This window comes from Abrus precatorius, unplaced genomic scaffold (genome assembly GCF_003935025.1).
Source record: "Abrus precatorius isolate BTA unplaced genomic scaffold, Abrus_2018 Scaffold7, whole genome shotgun sequence".
Classification (NCBI taxonomy): domain Eukaryota; kingdom Viridiplantae; phylum Streptophyta; class Magnoliopsida; order Fabales; family Fabaceae; genus Abrus; species Abrus precatorius.
The window spans coordinates 13,607,455-13,623,286 of record NW_020874417.1 but is presented as its reverse complement, the minus strand read 5'-3'; the positions used below and the strand labels follow the sequence as shown (position 1 = coordinate 13,623,286).

The window sequence follows — 15,832 nt, the reverse complement described above, 5'->3', positions numbered from 1 at the left end:
TACTCAGTTAAAATTTAAGTTATATCAAGATTGTAATAATTTTGATTAAGCCTTCATCAGAAATTGATTTTGATATGTAAACAATGTTTGTCAAATTTTGGCACTTAAAAGGGTTGATAAAGTTTATTATAAAATAATGATTTAAATTATATTTGTAATATTTAGCAATTAATTCCCTCAATCTTATTTTTAATGTTAAATTTAAATTGCAAAAATATATTTCTATGTTATGAAGGAGATTTATCTATAAAGTCTTCAAATCTTGATAACTTATTGTTTTAAGATTTAAATCAACATTAACATTTCCTAATTTATCTAAAATGTTACCTATTTTTATTGAAATTTATGAATAAAAAAAATAGGGACGTTACAGCGTCCAGTATAAATTTAATTATTAAAGTACAATTTATTATTTTTTATTTCTAATATTTTTGTAAAAATTTGTGAAATGATTTATTTACAAGAAAGTTTTAATTTCATCACATTTTCATACTAGTTGTTTTAAGATAAATTCACTTTATTTCTTTTATTTTGTCATAATTTATTATACAAATTGAATACGAAATTAGGGATGTTACTAAACTACTATGATAAGATTGAGGGATTGAACTTCATTTATCATCATCTTCATAATTTGGTTCTAAAACACATCAACAATTACCAAAGTTCTATGATTTACTTTTATTATATTCACTAGTTGGATTCTTCTTACCCGAAATTTTAAGATATAATTATTGAGTGATAATTTCTTACCTAAACAATAAATAATCCTAAATTACTAGTAAGAGTTATATAGCATACAATAGATTAAAATCTATTCCTAGAGTCTCAACATATTATGTGAGTTTACCCCAGCTGAGTCCCAAGTTAGTTGTCACACTCAATTCAGATTCTTAGATCATGAATCATTCCCATAAGGTAGAAACAAGCATTACAATCAAGATCAACACACTCAACTCATGGTAAATAAACAAACATATATTAAAAATATCAAAACATTCGAAGTATGAAGATTACATCCAATCTCTAGAGATTATAATAAGAAAATGCAAGGAAAAGATAAGGAAATTAGTTTTCCCAATGGTTCTTGGTCACTTTCCCAAGCTCCTCCACTACTCTAAATACCAAATTAGGCCACTGTGTACTGGGGCTTCAAAGCCCTCTCCGACTCTCCCTTTTTTAGCTAAATCTTCTATCTTTAGGTATTAAGTGAATTCTCGCTAAACAAGTCAATTCTTGCTTAAGCGAAAAACAACTCAAGACTATAGGTCTTCTCGCTCAGGCAAGTTAATTCTCACTTGAGTGAGGACCATTCTCGCTCAAGCGAGAAAACTAGCAAAAGTTCTAGTCTAAATTCTACATTTATCGCTCAAGTAAGAATTTTCTCGCATGAGCGGAACTTGAAAATTTGGGCGACTTCAGCAAATCTGCTTCATCTTAAAAAAATCATAAAAAATAGAAAAAAAAACTTCAAATTCAACAAACCAAATATGCATTTTGAAGCCCTAGATGCGTAGAATCTAATGCAACTAAAATCAGTCAAAAATAATATCTATAAAGGCTAAAAGAGTAGATAAAGGTCAGATTAGCTAAAAATGCGAAATTAAAACATTAATGCAAAACATGCCCAAATCATTTTTATTAATAAGAAATGGTGAAAACTCTCAAAATGAAGCATACGAAGAGTGTTTTGAAGATACAGTAAAGCTATAAATGTGAACATCTCATCAAGCTTTTACTCTTAAGAAAATTCATACATAAAAAAGTGGATCAAATATATTTTATTATTTGACAAAATTAGAGCTAAAATTGCTAGATTTAAATGACATGAACTAAATGCATTAAAATATGAATTGTAAGGAATTTAAGTGCAAAATATATGAAAATGAATCAAATAAGTATTAAAATATACATTGAAAACTACTAAAATATGACACTTATCATATACCACTAAAATCTTCCAAAGTTCTACATTTAAAATTGGATAATAATTTTGTTGATCTATATTTTGATAACGATAAATATTATTTATGAAATATTTAGCTATTATAAAATCTAATGTATTTATAGCATCATGAATAATTTTTCCATTGCTAGTTATAAGATCTCCACTAGACTCAATTTTTATGTTATTAAAAAATTTTATTTATTCTTTATCAATAAGATAACTATTTCGTTATCATTTTAATTAACTAAAAAAATTCAATAATTTTTCCATTGCTAGTTGTTCCTTGTTCAGAGAAGTTTGAAACTTTTTATACTTTTATTCATCTGGAATGGTTTAAATAGGATTTTCTAATTTTTTTAGTTGTTGTTCATATTAATTAGATGAATGCAACTTATGATAAATTAACTTTCCATTTTTAAGGTGGCATATTATGATGGCATTGGTAATCATTTGTCATACTATTTTAAAAAGATAATCTATTCTGTGCAAGCGTGGTACTAGTAAAAGAAATGTGATATTCAATTTTACTCGTAAGAATTTATAATTCTTTTATACATTTAACTTTTCCTTTTGTTATATTTTCTAAAAATAATTATTATGTATCAGTGAACGTAGAAATCAAAGAGTGTGAATTTAGTAAAATTTACACATAATTTAATTAAAAATTAAAAATAATTAAATTTGAAAATTTGAAAAACAAATATTAATAAAATTAAAAATATTGTAATTCAATTAAAAATATTTAATAAAATTATTTGTTCAACTAATTGATAAATACATATGATAGAAATAAAGATTTATTAATTCTTAGACTAAAATTTCAAATCTTGTCATTAAATATTTTAACATAAAAATTAGACTATTATGATTATATATATATATATATATATATATATATATATATATATATATATTATGAGAATGAAAAGATTAAATTTAGGTTATATAGTCATTCATAGATTAAAAGCTATCGCAAGATCAATTCTAAAAGACAGTGAATTTTAAAAAAGTATCATGTAATTTTTATATTTTAATCTTAATTATTGATATTTATTTCTTGTATTTTTATATATAAAAAGATATCCTCATTCAATATATTTTCTATAATTAACTGCTAGGACCCTATTAAATATTAAGTAATACTAAAGTTATAATATTATTTTATTAATTATTAATTATTAATTTTGAAAATAAGATTAAATTATATATTTAATCCTTATAATTAACATTTATTTATAAATTAATTTGTATAATTAGAAAAATTATATATTAATATTTATACAAGTATTTTGTTATATTTACTCAATATCATTTACCTTTTAATCTATGTCATTAATTGTGTCACAATGGTAATAATTATAACAAAACAAAATACTTACCAAAGTTTAAAACAATTTTTTTTATATAGAACTAGTTTATAAACAAAAATTAATTACAAAGATTAATTATACATTTTTAAAAAAAATTAAATATTATTTAAATTAAATATCATTTTTGTTATTATATTTATAGATTTAGTGAATATATAAATTAATCAAAAAATTATAATTATAATTAATTAAGTACTAAGAATAATTCACATATAACAAAAAAAATTTATTACAGTAAAAAAATTGATATGTTAAAATATTTTTCATTAATATAATATCTAATTAATAAAAAAATATCATAAAATTAATTAATGAAATTTTAAGTCATTATAAACAAAAATTATTTGCTTATATCAAAATAGATAAATTATGAGTTTATTTATGTAATAAATTTGATTATTTAAAGTTTTGACTAAGTGTATAATTTAAAATTTTTAATATAATAAATTTTTAATTTTTATAAAAAAAATTAAAAATTTTATAAAAATAATATATTATATAAAAATATAATAAAAATATTAACATTGAATTGTTGATATTCTATTTATTTCTCTAAAAGTTAGATAAAAATATAATATTAAATAATTTTTTATTATTAAAAAATTAAAAATTAAAATTAAATTATAATATATATTTTTCAATTAAGTTTAGTTTCATGTATTTTTTTTTAAATTATAATTAATTAGAATATACATACAGTCTTTATATTTAAGATACTTTTAAATTAATTCTTATAAATAAAAAAATTACATTTTAATTTTTATACAAGTATTTTGTTGTGTTTTATTTTTTTTATAAATTAACAAATAATATTCTAATAAGAAAGACTAAAAAAAGTAAATAACATTAACTAAAATATAATAAAAATTTTATATATGGATGTATTTTTTTACAAATAGATACTAATTCATTAAAAATGATAAACTATAAAAAGTTTTTTATGATCTAATGGCGTCAATTTTACTAATGTAAAATATAAGTTGACATATAAGTTGACATAGATGTAAGACGTTCATATGAAACTAGAAACTTATAATTCAAGAACACACGTCCCTTTTTTTATAGTTAAAATAATGTGTTGCATGATTACATTTCATGTCTGAAAACGTGATACATTCCATGTTTAAAAGCGTGATAATTAAAGATAACTACATTCTATGATCAAGAATAATTTGATAATCTTTCCATAATGACTTTACGAGGTTGGTTAGAAAAGAATTGTTCTCATATCCTAATTTTCTATAAGTCCCCTCTGTTAGATAAAGGATACATTTCTTCCTTTGAAAATCATTACTAAAGACTTTTTTATTCTAATCAACTATGTTATTCTTAAAAGTAGAGACATTATCTTTCTACAATTTAGAGAGAACCCAAGAATTTTCAACTTGGTTATGAAAATCAAGATGAGACAAGGAATTTGAAATTAGTATGATTCTATCTAAAGGAATTGTTATCTTTGATTTTAACCTAAAGGCTTAAGTGATTAGATTTAGGAAAATAATATTAATAACAGTGCTACTAAAAAATAAGACATGTTAGGAGTTGTTGGCCACAGCCCTATCCAGCCTCTCTTTTAGATTACCCCTATGCCACCATATGCCAAGTAAAAGGGTTTCCCTTAACAACTAGGTTTGAGAGACCACACTGGAGAAGGCAATAAGCAAAGCTACTTATAGTATTAGGGTTGGGAGCCTTACGTCCTAGTTTTTCAAAATGGTAGAGAATAGAATTAAAATTTCCTATCAGACTCCATGGGCAGTTGACTGAGAAACTAAACTCTATTAGTTCCTACTAGCAGGAGATCCTAAGGTGTTTTTGGGGACTAGCATAAACTGAAAATAAAATTCAATCCTCATGATCAGAAGTTGTAAGTTTAAGGTGAATAAAATAACTAGACTTGGTTACTAATGAAGCAAAAACTTTCCTAGTGTTCTAGAAGCACTAAATACCTCCTAAATACCCAATGACATCCATTTTTGCATGCTTATCAAATTTATTTTCCTAATTACATTCTTAGCTCTATCAGAACTAATTCTCGGTTCAAACAAAGCCAAGAAATCTAACTTATACACAACTATTAGATCATTAACAAGCCTGTGAAAGGCTCTACCTCTTGCCCCCTACAATTCCAAAATAAGCAATTCATGAAAAAGAAAATGAGGAACTAGTTCACATCTTTAAGATGCTGAGAAAAGGCCTGACTAGAGGGTTGATTAGATTTATCAACATCCATTATGGGTTTTAGGTCAAGAGGCTTTTCAGTAGGTCTCTGAATCTCAGAGACCTAGTCTCTCATATAACTAAGTAAACTTAACCCTCGAAGGTCTTGGATAGACCTACTACTTACTGGGTTGATTAATCTCTTTATCCATTCTATTTATAAGGGTGAAGATTTCTCTATGATCTTTGTTATTAAAGTTGTGGCCATCTTTATCAGTATTGTTCTCATTTATTATTCCTGACTAATTAACCCCTTACCTTCCTTAATAATATTTTCAGTTCTAAATTTTGTTTTACCTTTGATGAATTTCTTAGAAGGAATCCCTTCAGAACCATTTATTCTTAAAGGTTTACTTTTTTCAAAATCCTTTTGACTTTTTCCCCTCCTCCTCAGATCTAATTGGTAGATTTGGATTCCCATCCAAGGCTAGCTTATAACCACTTTCTAGATTAGAACTACCCAAGATATCAAATCTTGAACCTAAGGGCACTTCCTTATTCATCTTCCCATAGATTGGATTAGTTGTTGGGCAATGAGGCCCTACTTTTCTCCTTACAGGCCTCTTGACTAACATTCAAGACCCAAACAGGCCTTACTCCTCTCTTCCAATATCCTCCTGACTCCCTTTGTCTATCACCTTATTTGGTTCTTGGAGAGGAATAGGATCCTCGTTATTATTCTTTGCAAGGTTCATAGGGCAAGGAATAGGTTTAGAGTTATCATTGATATGTTTATAAGGATCAAGGTAGAATTCCTACCTATGGCCATACTTTCCACAGTAAAAGCAGATTAGGTGAAGGCCTTCATCCTCGACTTTGAACTCTTAGCCAAGAACTTTGAAGGAAGCGACAAACTTTTTCCTAAGGTCAAGCTCTACATAGATCCTAACAAACCTACCTCTAGATTGGAGGGAAGTACTAGGGTCAACCTTGAGCATTAGACCCAGATAAGATCCTACCTGCCATAAGAATTTTTCATTATATAATTTAAAGAGAAGGTCCGATATTCTGACACAAACAACAATTTTTTTAAAGGAGTGGTCTTTAGGCTTGAAAATATGCCTCCAGTGTTGAACTAATAGGTTAACTACAAAAATACTCGTTATTCAAATCTAGAATCTTCAGGGGACCATTACGTCCCCATAGAGTACCTAACTTCTTATTCAAGTAATTAAAATTAATTGTTTTGTCTAAAAGTTTAACAATCAGAACGTGTTTCCAAGGAGAACACCATTGTTCATAATCTTCTAGAAGAATTTTCAAATTATGGCAAAGTATTTGTTCAGTATCAAGTAGATCTTGTTCATCACTATCAAGATTAATGTTAAGTTCTTCTAATACCCATTTTACAATATCCTCACCGAGGGTAAGATGTGAATCTTTAACTTCTAAAACTTTATAAGAAACTACATTAGAAAAGTTAGGGTTCAAAAGTAACTGGTCATTCAAAGCATTTTGGCTGTTTTCTTGCTGCCACCATGGGAAAGTAATGACAGAGAGTCGCTACCAAAGTTTATTAAAAAAATATTGAAAAAATATTTAATAAAATAATCTTTGAAACCAAATTTGGGCTCGGAGAGTCGTTTACGTGCAAGAAAAGTATTAGCATCTTACGACATCCATTGATTAAAACGATTATTTTCTAATTAATTATACAAAAATCATTTTAACTTTAAAAATATTTATTTCACTCTAAAAAAAATCATTGATGTTTTTTATTATTTTTTTATTTATCATTATTTTGTAGTCTTATTTCTCATTCTTATAAAAAAAAATTTAGGTTTTAATTTTATATATTTATTTTATAAATGAACACAGTTAAAAGTTTTGAATGAAAGGAATGAATTATATAAAAAAAAAAAGCTATTTTTCTCCTATTTCTATATTAAATAAATTTAAATAAAATATGACATGATTTTTTTTATTTTTTTAAAGTAATAATTCATTTTTTTTATTTTTTATTTTTAAATATAGAGCTAAAAATCTAATTTGAATACGGAAAGTAAATTATTTATAAAATGTTATTCTTTTTTTTATTATCATATTCAATAAATTTGAATAAAATTGCACTTAGTTTTTTTATTAAGTAAAAATTTATTTTTGTATTTTTTTTTAAGTAAAGAACTAAAAATTTAGTTTTAATTGTAAAAATGGATTATTTACAAAATATTATTCTCTTTTTCTTCTTATTTTCATATTAAATAAATTTAAACAAAATTTAACTTAATTTTTAATTTTTTAAGTAAAAAAAATTGTTTTTATATTTTTTATTTTTTAAAGAATTAAAAAATGGATTATTTATAAAATATTATTCATTTTTTATTTTTGTATTAAATAAATTCAAATAAAATCTAACTTATTTTTTTTAATGAAAATTCATTTTTTATATTTTTTATATTTTTTTAAATAAAGAACTAAAAAAATTGAATTTTGACTTGAGAAAATGGAATGTTTATAAAATTTTATTCTCTCCTTTTTTTTATTTTCATATTAAATAAATTTAAATAAAATTTAACTTGATTTTTTAATTCATTTTTTTATTTTTTACTTTTAAATAAGGAAACATAATTAAAAACAATAATTTTATATTGAAAAAAAGGATTAATCATAGAATATTATTGCTTCGTCTCTTTTTCTTTTTCTTTTTCTTTTTCTTTTTCTTTTTCTTTTTTTTTACATTTTTGACATTAATGAAAATAATCATAAAACATTTTTTCTTGACATTTTATTTACTTATCTTTTTTTTAAAATAAAAATAACAATTTTTTTCTTTTTAGAATTATTTTTACTTATTCTTATTTTAAAATTTTCTTAAAATAATTTCAACTTAAAAAAAATAAAAATTTAATTTTCGGACTTGACGGTAAAGTTCTCGCTCCTACGTATCTTCCGTATCTAACAAAGAATCAAATGTCACGTAGTTCTTTTGAAAATTAAGTTTGGGTGAGTTTCAAAGTTTTTTTTTAAAGCTTGATTTTTATTTTATTAGTATTTTTTTATAAATCTACTCATGCACAGAGTTTAAATTAGTACAAGACTACTCAATAAACTCTTATGATCCAAGTAATGTTAAAGGTGGATCCACTACTTTATCAAAATTATTTGGCCGTTGTGTAGATTTAAAAGACCTTTTTTTTAGATAACCAAAATGTCCTATTAAAATTAGATTTTTTTATATATATACAATAAGGAAATAAACGAGAAAGATATAGAACAATAAAAAATAAACACAAGAGTGAACAAAAATAATAAGAAAATAATTCTTATTTGATTTAGAAATTATTTTTTTTGGAATTTGAAAAAAAAATTGGAAATTTTAAGATTTGTAAAAGAAGAACTTTTAGGATTTGAAAATTTTAGATTTTTATAATTTGGAAAATTATTAGAGTTGAAAAAAAATTTACTTTTTAGGGTCTGTGAAAAAAGAATACTTGGGGTTTTAAAAATTGTTTTTAGGGTTTGCAAAAATGACATTTTTGGGTAGAAAATGTTTAGGGTTTGCAAAAAAAAAAAGATATTTTCAGGTTAGAGAAAGAAAATCGTTTTAGGGTTTGCAAAAAGGATGTTTAAAGGTTAGAGAAAAATGTTTTAGGGATTGCAAAATGGACATTTTAGGGTGGAAAGAACATTAGGGTTTTTAGGTTTACAAAATAGAAAGAGGGTTTATCATTGAAAACATGTTTTTAAAGAAAAACTATATTTTGTAGGGTTTTGCAAAAAGAATTATTTTTGGGGTAGAAACAATTAGGCTTTTATTTTTTTACAAAACGAACAAATTTTTCATGTTAGAAAAAAAAAATTAGGATTCGCAAAAAGGAAAATTTTAGAGTTAAAAAGAAAATTAGAAATTTTGTAGGTTTATAAGAAAAGTAAAAGTTTTTAGATTAGATAAACTAGGGTTTGCAAAAGGAAAAAAATTTAATACAGACAAAAGAGAAAATACATAGAGATAGGATGAGTAAAAGAAAAAGGAAATAGTAATTCTTACCGAAAGATAAAGAGAAGTGAATTCTATTTTTGTTGAATCATTTGTGATGACTTAGAGTTTTTGAGTAGACTTTTCCTTCAATCTTCTAGATATGTTCTTTCTAATTGATCTCTAGGACTATGTTTTAACTCTCAGTTGATTTCTTTTAGCTTTTTCCTCTTTCTCTTCGTTTTTTGAGCTCTCTCTCTTGAATCTCCTCTTTCTCTTCGTTTTTTGAGTTCTCTTTCTTGAATTCTCTCTTTCTTTTTCTCTGTGCTCTCAAAGTGTTCCCGTAAAAAATAAAAGGTGTCCACATAAAAGTCTCATTCTCTAAAGACCTAAACTTCCTATTTATAGGCATTTTCTAAAACCCTAGATTTTAATAAAGACTCTCTTATTTTCTAATGATCAGTAATTAGTTTTTTTCTTTTTCATCCATTCTCTTAAAAATCTACTAACTACTAGGACTATTTCTAAATCTGATTTTATATTTAAAAATTAAAAATTTGAATTTAAATTAGTTTTTTATCTATTTTCTTAACCTCTTTAAAAAATTAAGTTATTATATTTAATTTTTATTTTAAAATTTATTTTTGAAAGAGACTCGGATAAAATTGGGTATTCACATGTCCAAAACCTCCTCTAAAATCAGCGAAACCTGCTTTACCTTCTTAGTGTTTCTTTCCATTAAATTTGTCTTTTCCTTATAACGTTTTTCAGCCTCTTGTCGAGCCATGCAGTGCTACAGGCGTTGAACAGGGCTTTGAAATGAAACCATCATCGAAGAAGACACAAACCTCAGCAGAACTTACAACACAATAATAAGAATTTATATGAATATTTATAAAGACCAACTTGAGATCACTATAATTTTTATCCTCATTCAATATATTTTCTAACAATAACTATTAGATCCTATTAAATATTAAGTACAACTAAAAATGTAATATTTTATAAATTATTAATTATTAATTTTAAAATTTAAATTAAAGTATACATTTAATCTTTATAATTAACATTCATTTACAAATTAGTTCACATCTTTAAAAAATATGTTAATATTAATGTAAGTATTTTGTTTTCAATATCATTTACCTCTTAATTTATGTCCTTCATCATGTTACAATAGTAGTAATTTTGACATAACAAAATATTTATCCAAGGTTTAAAACATATTTTTTTCTTCTTTTTCATACTAGAATTAGTTCATAAATAAATGTTAATTACAAGAATTAAATATGTATTTTAACTAAAAATAAAAAAATTGCTAGACTTATTTAAAAAATAAAAATAAAGTACAAAAAAATAATTTTACATTTTCAAAAAGATTGAAAACATATATATTTAAATTAATATCATTTTTATAATTATATTTATTACTTTATTAAATATATAAATTAATTAAAGTTATAATTATAATTAATTAAGTACTAAAAATAATTCGCATATAATAAATTTTTTTATCATAGTAAAAAAAAGAATAAATATGCTTAAATATTTTTTTATGAATAAAATATCTAATTAATAAAAAAAATCATAAAATTAATTAATAAAATTTTAAGTGATTATAAAAAAATTGTTTATTTATATCAAAATAGATAAGCTATGTATTCATTTATGTAATAAATTTGATTATTTAAAATTTAGAGTGATTATGTAATTTCACATTTTAAATATAACAGTTTTTTATTTTTTTTATTTTTTTAAATATTTTATAAAAATATAATAAAAATATTAATGTTGAATTGTTAATATTTTATTTATTTTTCTAAAGATTAGATAAAAGAAAATATAAAATTAAATAAATATTTTTATTAGTAAAAAAATCAAAATAAAAAAAAAATTGAATTATAATATATATTTTCTCTCAATTAAATTTAGTTTCATGTATTTTTTAAAATTACAATTAATTAGAGTATATATATTTAGTCTATATATTTAACATATTTTTAAATTAATTTTATAAATAAAAAATTACATTTTATCTTTTACATGAGTATTTTGTTATTTTTTATTTTTTTAAAATTAATAAATAATATTATAACAATAAAAACTAAAAAGCAAATAACATTAACCAAAATATAATAAAACATTTATATATGGACTGGACGTAATTTTTTACAGATAGATACTAGTTCATTAAAAATGATAAACTATAAAAAAAAAAAAAAATTATGCACTAATTGTGTCAATTTTATTAAGGTAAAATGCAAGTTGAGGTAAATTTAAGACATTCGTTTGAAACTAAATTTTATAGTTTAAGAACATAAGTGCATTTTTTTTATCGTTAAAATAATGTGCTGCATGGTTAGATTTCATGTTTGAAAACGTAATAATAAAAAATAACCACAGATATGTTAGATATTTGTGACGAGTGCAAATAATTATGGTATTTATCTGCAATTACTAGTTAATTGTCACGAAGGCCCATGAACTACATAGATGGGCTGGACCTAACCCGACCCAACAACCCAACGATGTTTAAGTTAATTAGGGTTTGAGCGTTCATCGTTTCCAAAGCCCTTATTCATTCCTTCTCCGTCGCCCCCAGGCAGCCATAACCAGAGGCAATGGTGAGGGAGTCCCATTTAACGGTGTCGTTTATGATGCTCTTTGTTATCAACCCCTTTTATCTATTTACTTATGGTGTGTTTGAACTTAACAGGCTCCAAAAAGAGGTGTAAAAGCTCCAGTTGTAGCTGCGAAGAAGAAGCCAGTGAGCATCTTATTTATTTAATTTTTTGGTCTTGTGTAAAATAATGGATAATAAGTTAATAATGTTATGGTAGGAGAAGGTGGTGAACCCGTTGTTCGAGAAGCGTCCGAAGCAGTTTGGGATCGGAGGAGCGTTGCCACCGAAGAGGGACCTGACTCGCTTCGTGAAATGGCCGAAGACCGTTCAAATCCAACGGAAGAAGAGGATCCTCAAACAGAGGCTCAAGGTTCCACCCGCACTCAACCAGTTCACCAAGACACTCGATAAAAATCTCGGTACGGTTTCCAATTCATACGGTTACACGCTCTCTACGGTTCCTATAATAATATTAATTTTAAGTGGTTTTGTTGTGGCAACAGCGACCAACCTTTTTAAGATGCTGCTCAAGTACAGGCCCGAAGACAAAGCAGAGAAGAAAGAACGTCTTTTGAAAAGGGCGCAAGCTGAGGCTGATGGCAAACCCATTGAAGCTAAGAAGCCTATCGTTGTTAAATACGGTCTCAATCACGTTACCTACCTTATTGAGCAGGTTTTTTATTCATCACTGTTGTTGTTTGTAGATTATTTATACAAATTGTTTTCTGAAAGCCGTATTCTGTTTATCTTTGATTCCTTATTGTTTTGCCTAGCCTAGTACAGTTTGGTCTTCGAGTATGTTACTTTTTCCTCGCGATTTTGTGAATAAGTTAACCCACTCATATACTAAGGGCTTGTTTGGGAGTTGGGTTTTGGAGGGGAGGAGAGGGAAGGGGAGGCCAATGTAATAAATAAAATAAATTTTATAGTTATATAATAATTATTAAAGTAAACAAAATATTAGCACATTAAGTTTATATTAGTCTATCATTTTATGACTTTTATTTCTAAAAATTATGAAAATAAAGAATGCTAATTGAAATATAAAAATTTCTTTCCCCCCCTTCAGGGATTAAAGATAATCAAGATGTCACTTCCAGGGTTCAAATTGCATATTTATTCTTATTGTCAATATTACTGACTCTTGAAGGAGTGAATGAATATGCATAAATATTCTATACTGATGTTTGAGTAATGTAGTTTATTTATTTATTTGGCAGAATAAAGCACAGCTTGTAGTGATTGCTCATGACGTTGATCCAATTGAGCTGGTAGTCTGGCTTCCAGCATTGTGCAGGAAGATGGAGATTCCTTATTGCATTGTTAAGGGCAAAGCACGCCTGGGATCGGTAATTTTATTTAAATTGAATAACCGAGTCAATGTTTTAGAATTTGGACACTGGATAATGTGATCAGGGATAGGCTGAATGTGTTATATAGCTGGTTGATTGTGTTTGGTTTTTGAAACGTAGTAACATTGTTTTCGAAAGTTTGCCAGTATGAATTTTGATTTATGACCTGATTCGGTTTATTGATGTGCCCTTTTGACAGATTGTCCATAAGAAAACTGCTTCAGTTTTGTGTTTGACGACTGTCAAGAATGAAGACAAACTGGAGTTCAGTAGAATCTTGGAGGCTATAAAGGTGGTTAAGTTTAGAGCCTTTGATATAATGGTTCAACTGTGTTATATTTTATGTGTTTGCCGTTTAGTACTCTTTTAATCAATGAAATTAACCAGAGTGTCTTGTTTTCTTTTCAGGCCAACTTCAATGACAAGTTTGATGAATACAGAAAGAAGTGGGGTGGTGGGATCATGGGTTCCAAATCCCAAGCCAAGACCAAGGCCAAGGAAAAGCTCCTTGCCAAGGAAGCAGCCCAGAGAATGTCCTAGAATTGGTTATTTTTTCAAGTCTGAGGTTGTCATTTTTCTATACTTATGGGAGCTTATACAAGTTAAAATGTTTTAGGTTTCATTTCTTTCTGGTAGTTTAATCCACAATGATTGATTTTGATCTTCGATTTCCAGCAGCTATTTTAGACTTAACATGGAATGCTTTCTTTTTTCGGTTCAGAAGTATTTTGTATCGATATTAAGATTTTGCAGTACGTTATATTTAGTACTTATGCGCTTCATATTGCTTAAACTTTTAGACCGTGGTCCTTTTTTCTGCTCTTGACGCCATCTAAGTATATGAAATTTTACTTGATTTAGATCTTTAATTATGGGGTTGTTATTTAAAATTTGATACTTATTTCCATTTTAAAAATATATTGCATTTTAAAATAATGAAACATTTATTAATTTTATTTTTATGAAATTTTATAAAATTTATTTATTTTATAAGAACCTTTGAGTCAAATTAATTAATCACCCATATAATAAAAGTAAAATAATGAAATTATCGATTTCCTATATTATCAACATTTGTTTAATGGGATCAGCTTCTTCTGAATAAACGAATGATACAAGAATCAAGGTGAAGCCCACCTTTAGCACCGTGCTAATGTTAGGATCCAGATTGCCTACAGTTCCCGCCAGAACTGCAAGCTGCAGTTTTCCTCTCGCTTAAGCGACCAAGTACAGGGCTTAAACATGTAGAAATGCGCCTAAGCGGGCAAGAATAGACTTTTAAACGAAATTCGCTTAAGCGAGAAAAAGAAAGATTTGAAGCGAAAATGGACCAGAGAGCCATGTTTTTCAGTCACCTATTTCGCTTAAGCTAATTGTTAATAGCTTAAGCTAATTTAAAATCGCCCAACCTCTCGTAAGCGAAAAAGAAATATTTGAAGCAAAAATGGATTAGAGAGCCATGTTTGTCAGTCACCTATTTCGCTTAAGCTAATTGTTAATAGCTTAAGCTAATTTAAAATCGCTTAAGCCCCTCGTAAGCGAAAAAGAAATATTTGAAGTGAAAATGGACCAAAGAGTCATGTTTTTCAGTCACCTATTTCGCTTAAGCTAATTGTTAATAGCTTAAGCTATTTTCTCCTCGCTCAAGCCACGACCAGCGAATTTAATTGTTATCAAGCGAATGTAAAACAGAGAACACATGTTTTAGGCAGTGTAATTAGCTTGAGCGAAATTTAAATAGCTTAACCTAATTGTGGTAGGGCTTAAGCCAGACTTTTACAAATGCAGCGAACATTTTTTAGCTTAAGTGATTTTTATCAGCTTAAGCGAATTTATCAGATATTACATTTACCTGCACATGCTGATATAATCGCTTAAGCCCATGTCTTTAGCTTAAGCGAAATATATAGGAGCTTGGGCGAAATTGGATGGCTTAAGCGAAAGGTACAAAAAATCCAACCTAATCCTAATACAAACAGCAATTAAGGGGGCCAAAATACACTTGATTACATATAAATTACGTCAAACTTACATCTTACACAAAAAGGAGTTGACAAGCACATAGAAAATGGTTGGGAAGATGACTATTTTTCGGGTAACTGAGTTTCAATTTACAAACAAAAATTCAGAGTAAATGATATTGCAAAATTATTCTAATTACCAATTGTGATAAATATTAAAATCCATTAATGAGAACTATAGGAATAAGTATTCAAGAACTACTAATGAAATTCATTAACGAGAACTATAGTATTAAGCATTCAAGAACTACAAATGAAATTCATTACATAACATAACACAAAATGTTGACTCATTAAAATCAATTACAATAAAATCCCAATTCCAATCATGTGGCTCCAACATTGTCATCCTCTTGCATTGCTTGTGGCTCATCTCCCTCAT

General features: G+C 26.1%; 1 protein-coding gene across 1 annotated transcript; it reads left to right on the top strand.

The window, feature by feature from the left end:
• Nucleotides 1-12,002: 12,002 nt before the first annotated feature.
• LOC113872576 (60S ribosomal protein L7a-1-like) lies at nt 12,003-14,055 on the top strand. The gene is made up of 7 exons (XM_027510228.1): nt 12,003-12,078; nt 12,171-12,221; nt 12,295-12,496; nt 12,581-12,750; nt 13,298-13,426; nt 13,629-13,721; nt 13,838-14,055. Exons 1-7 carry the CDS (start codon nt 12,076-12,078, stop codon nt 13,967-13,969), a joined length of 780 nt encoding a protein of 259 aa, XP_027366029.1. The 5' UTR covers nt 12,003-12,075; the 3' UTR covers nt 13,970-14,055.
• The last annotated feature ends 1,777 nt before the right edge of the window (nt 14,056-15,832 follow it).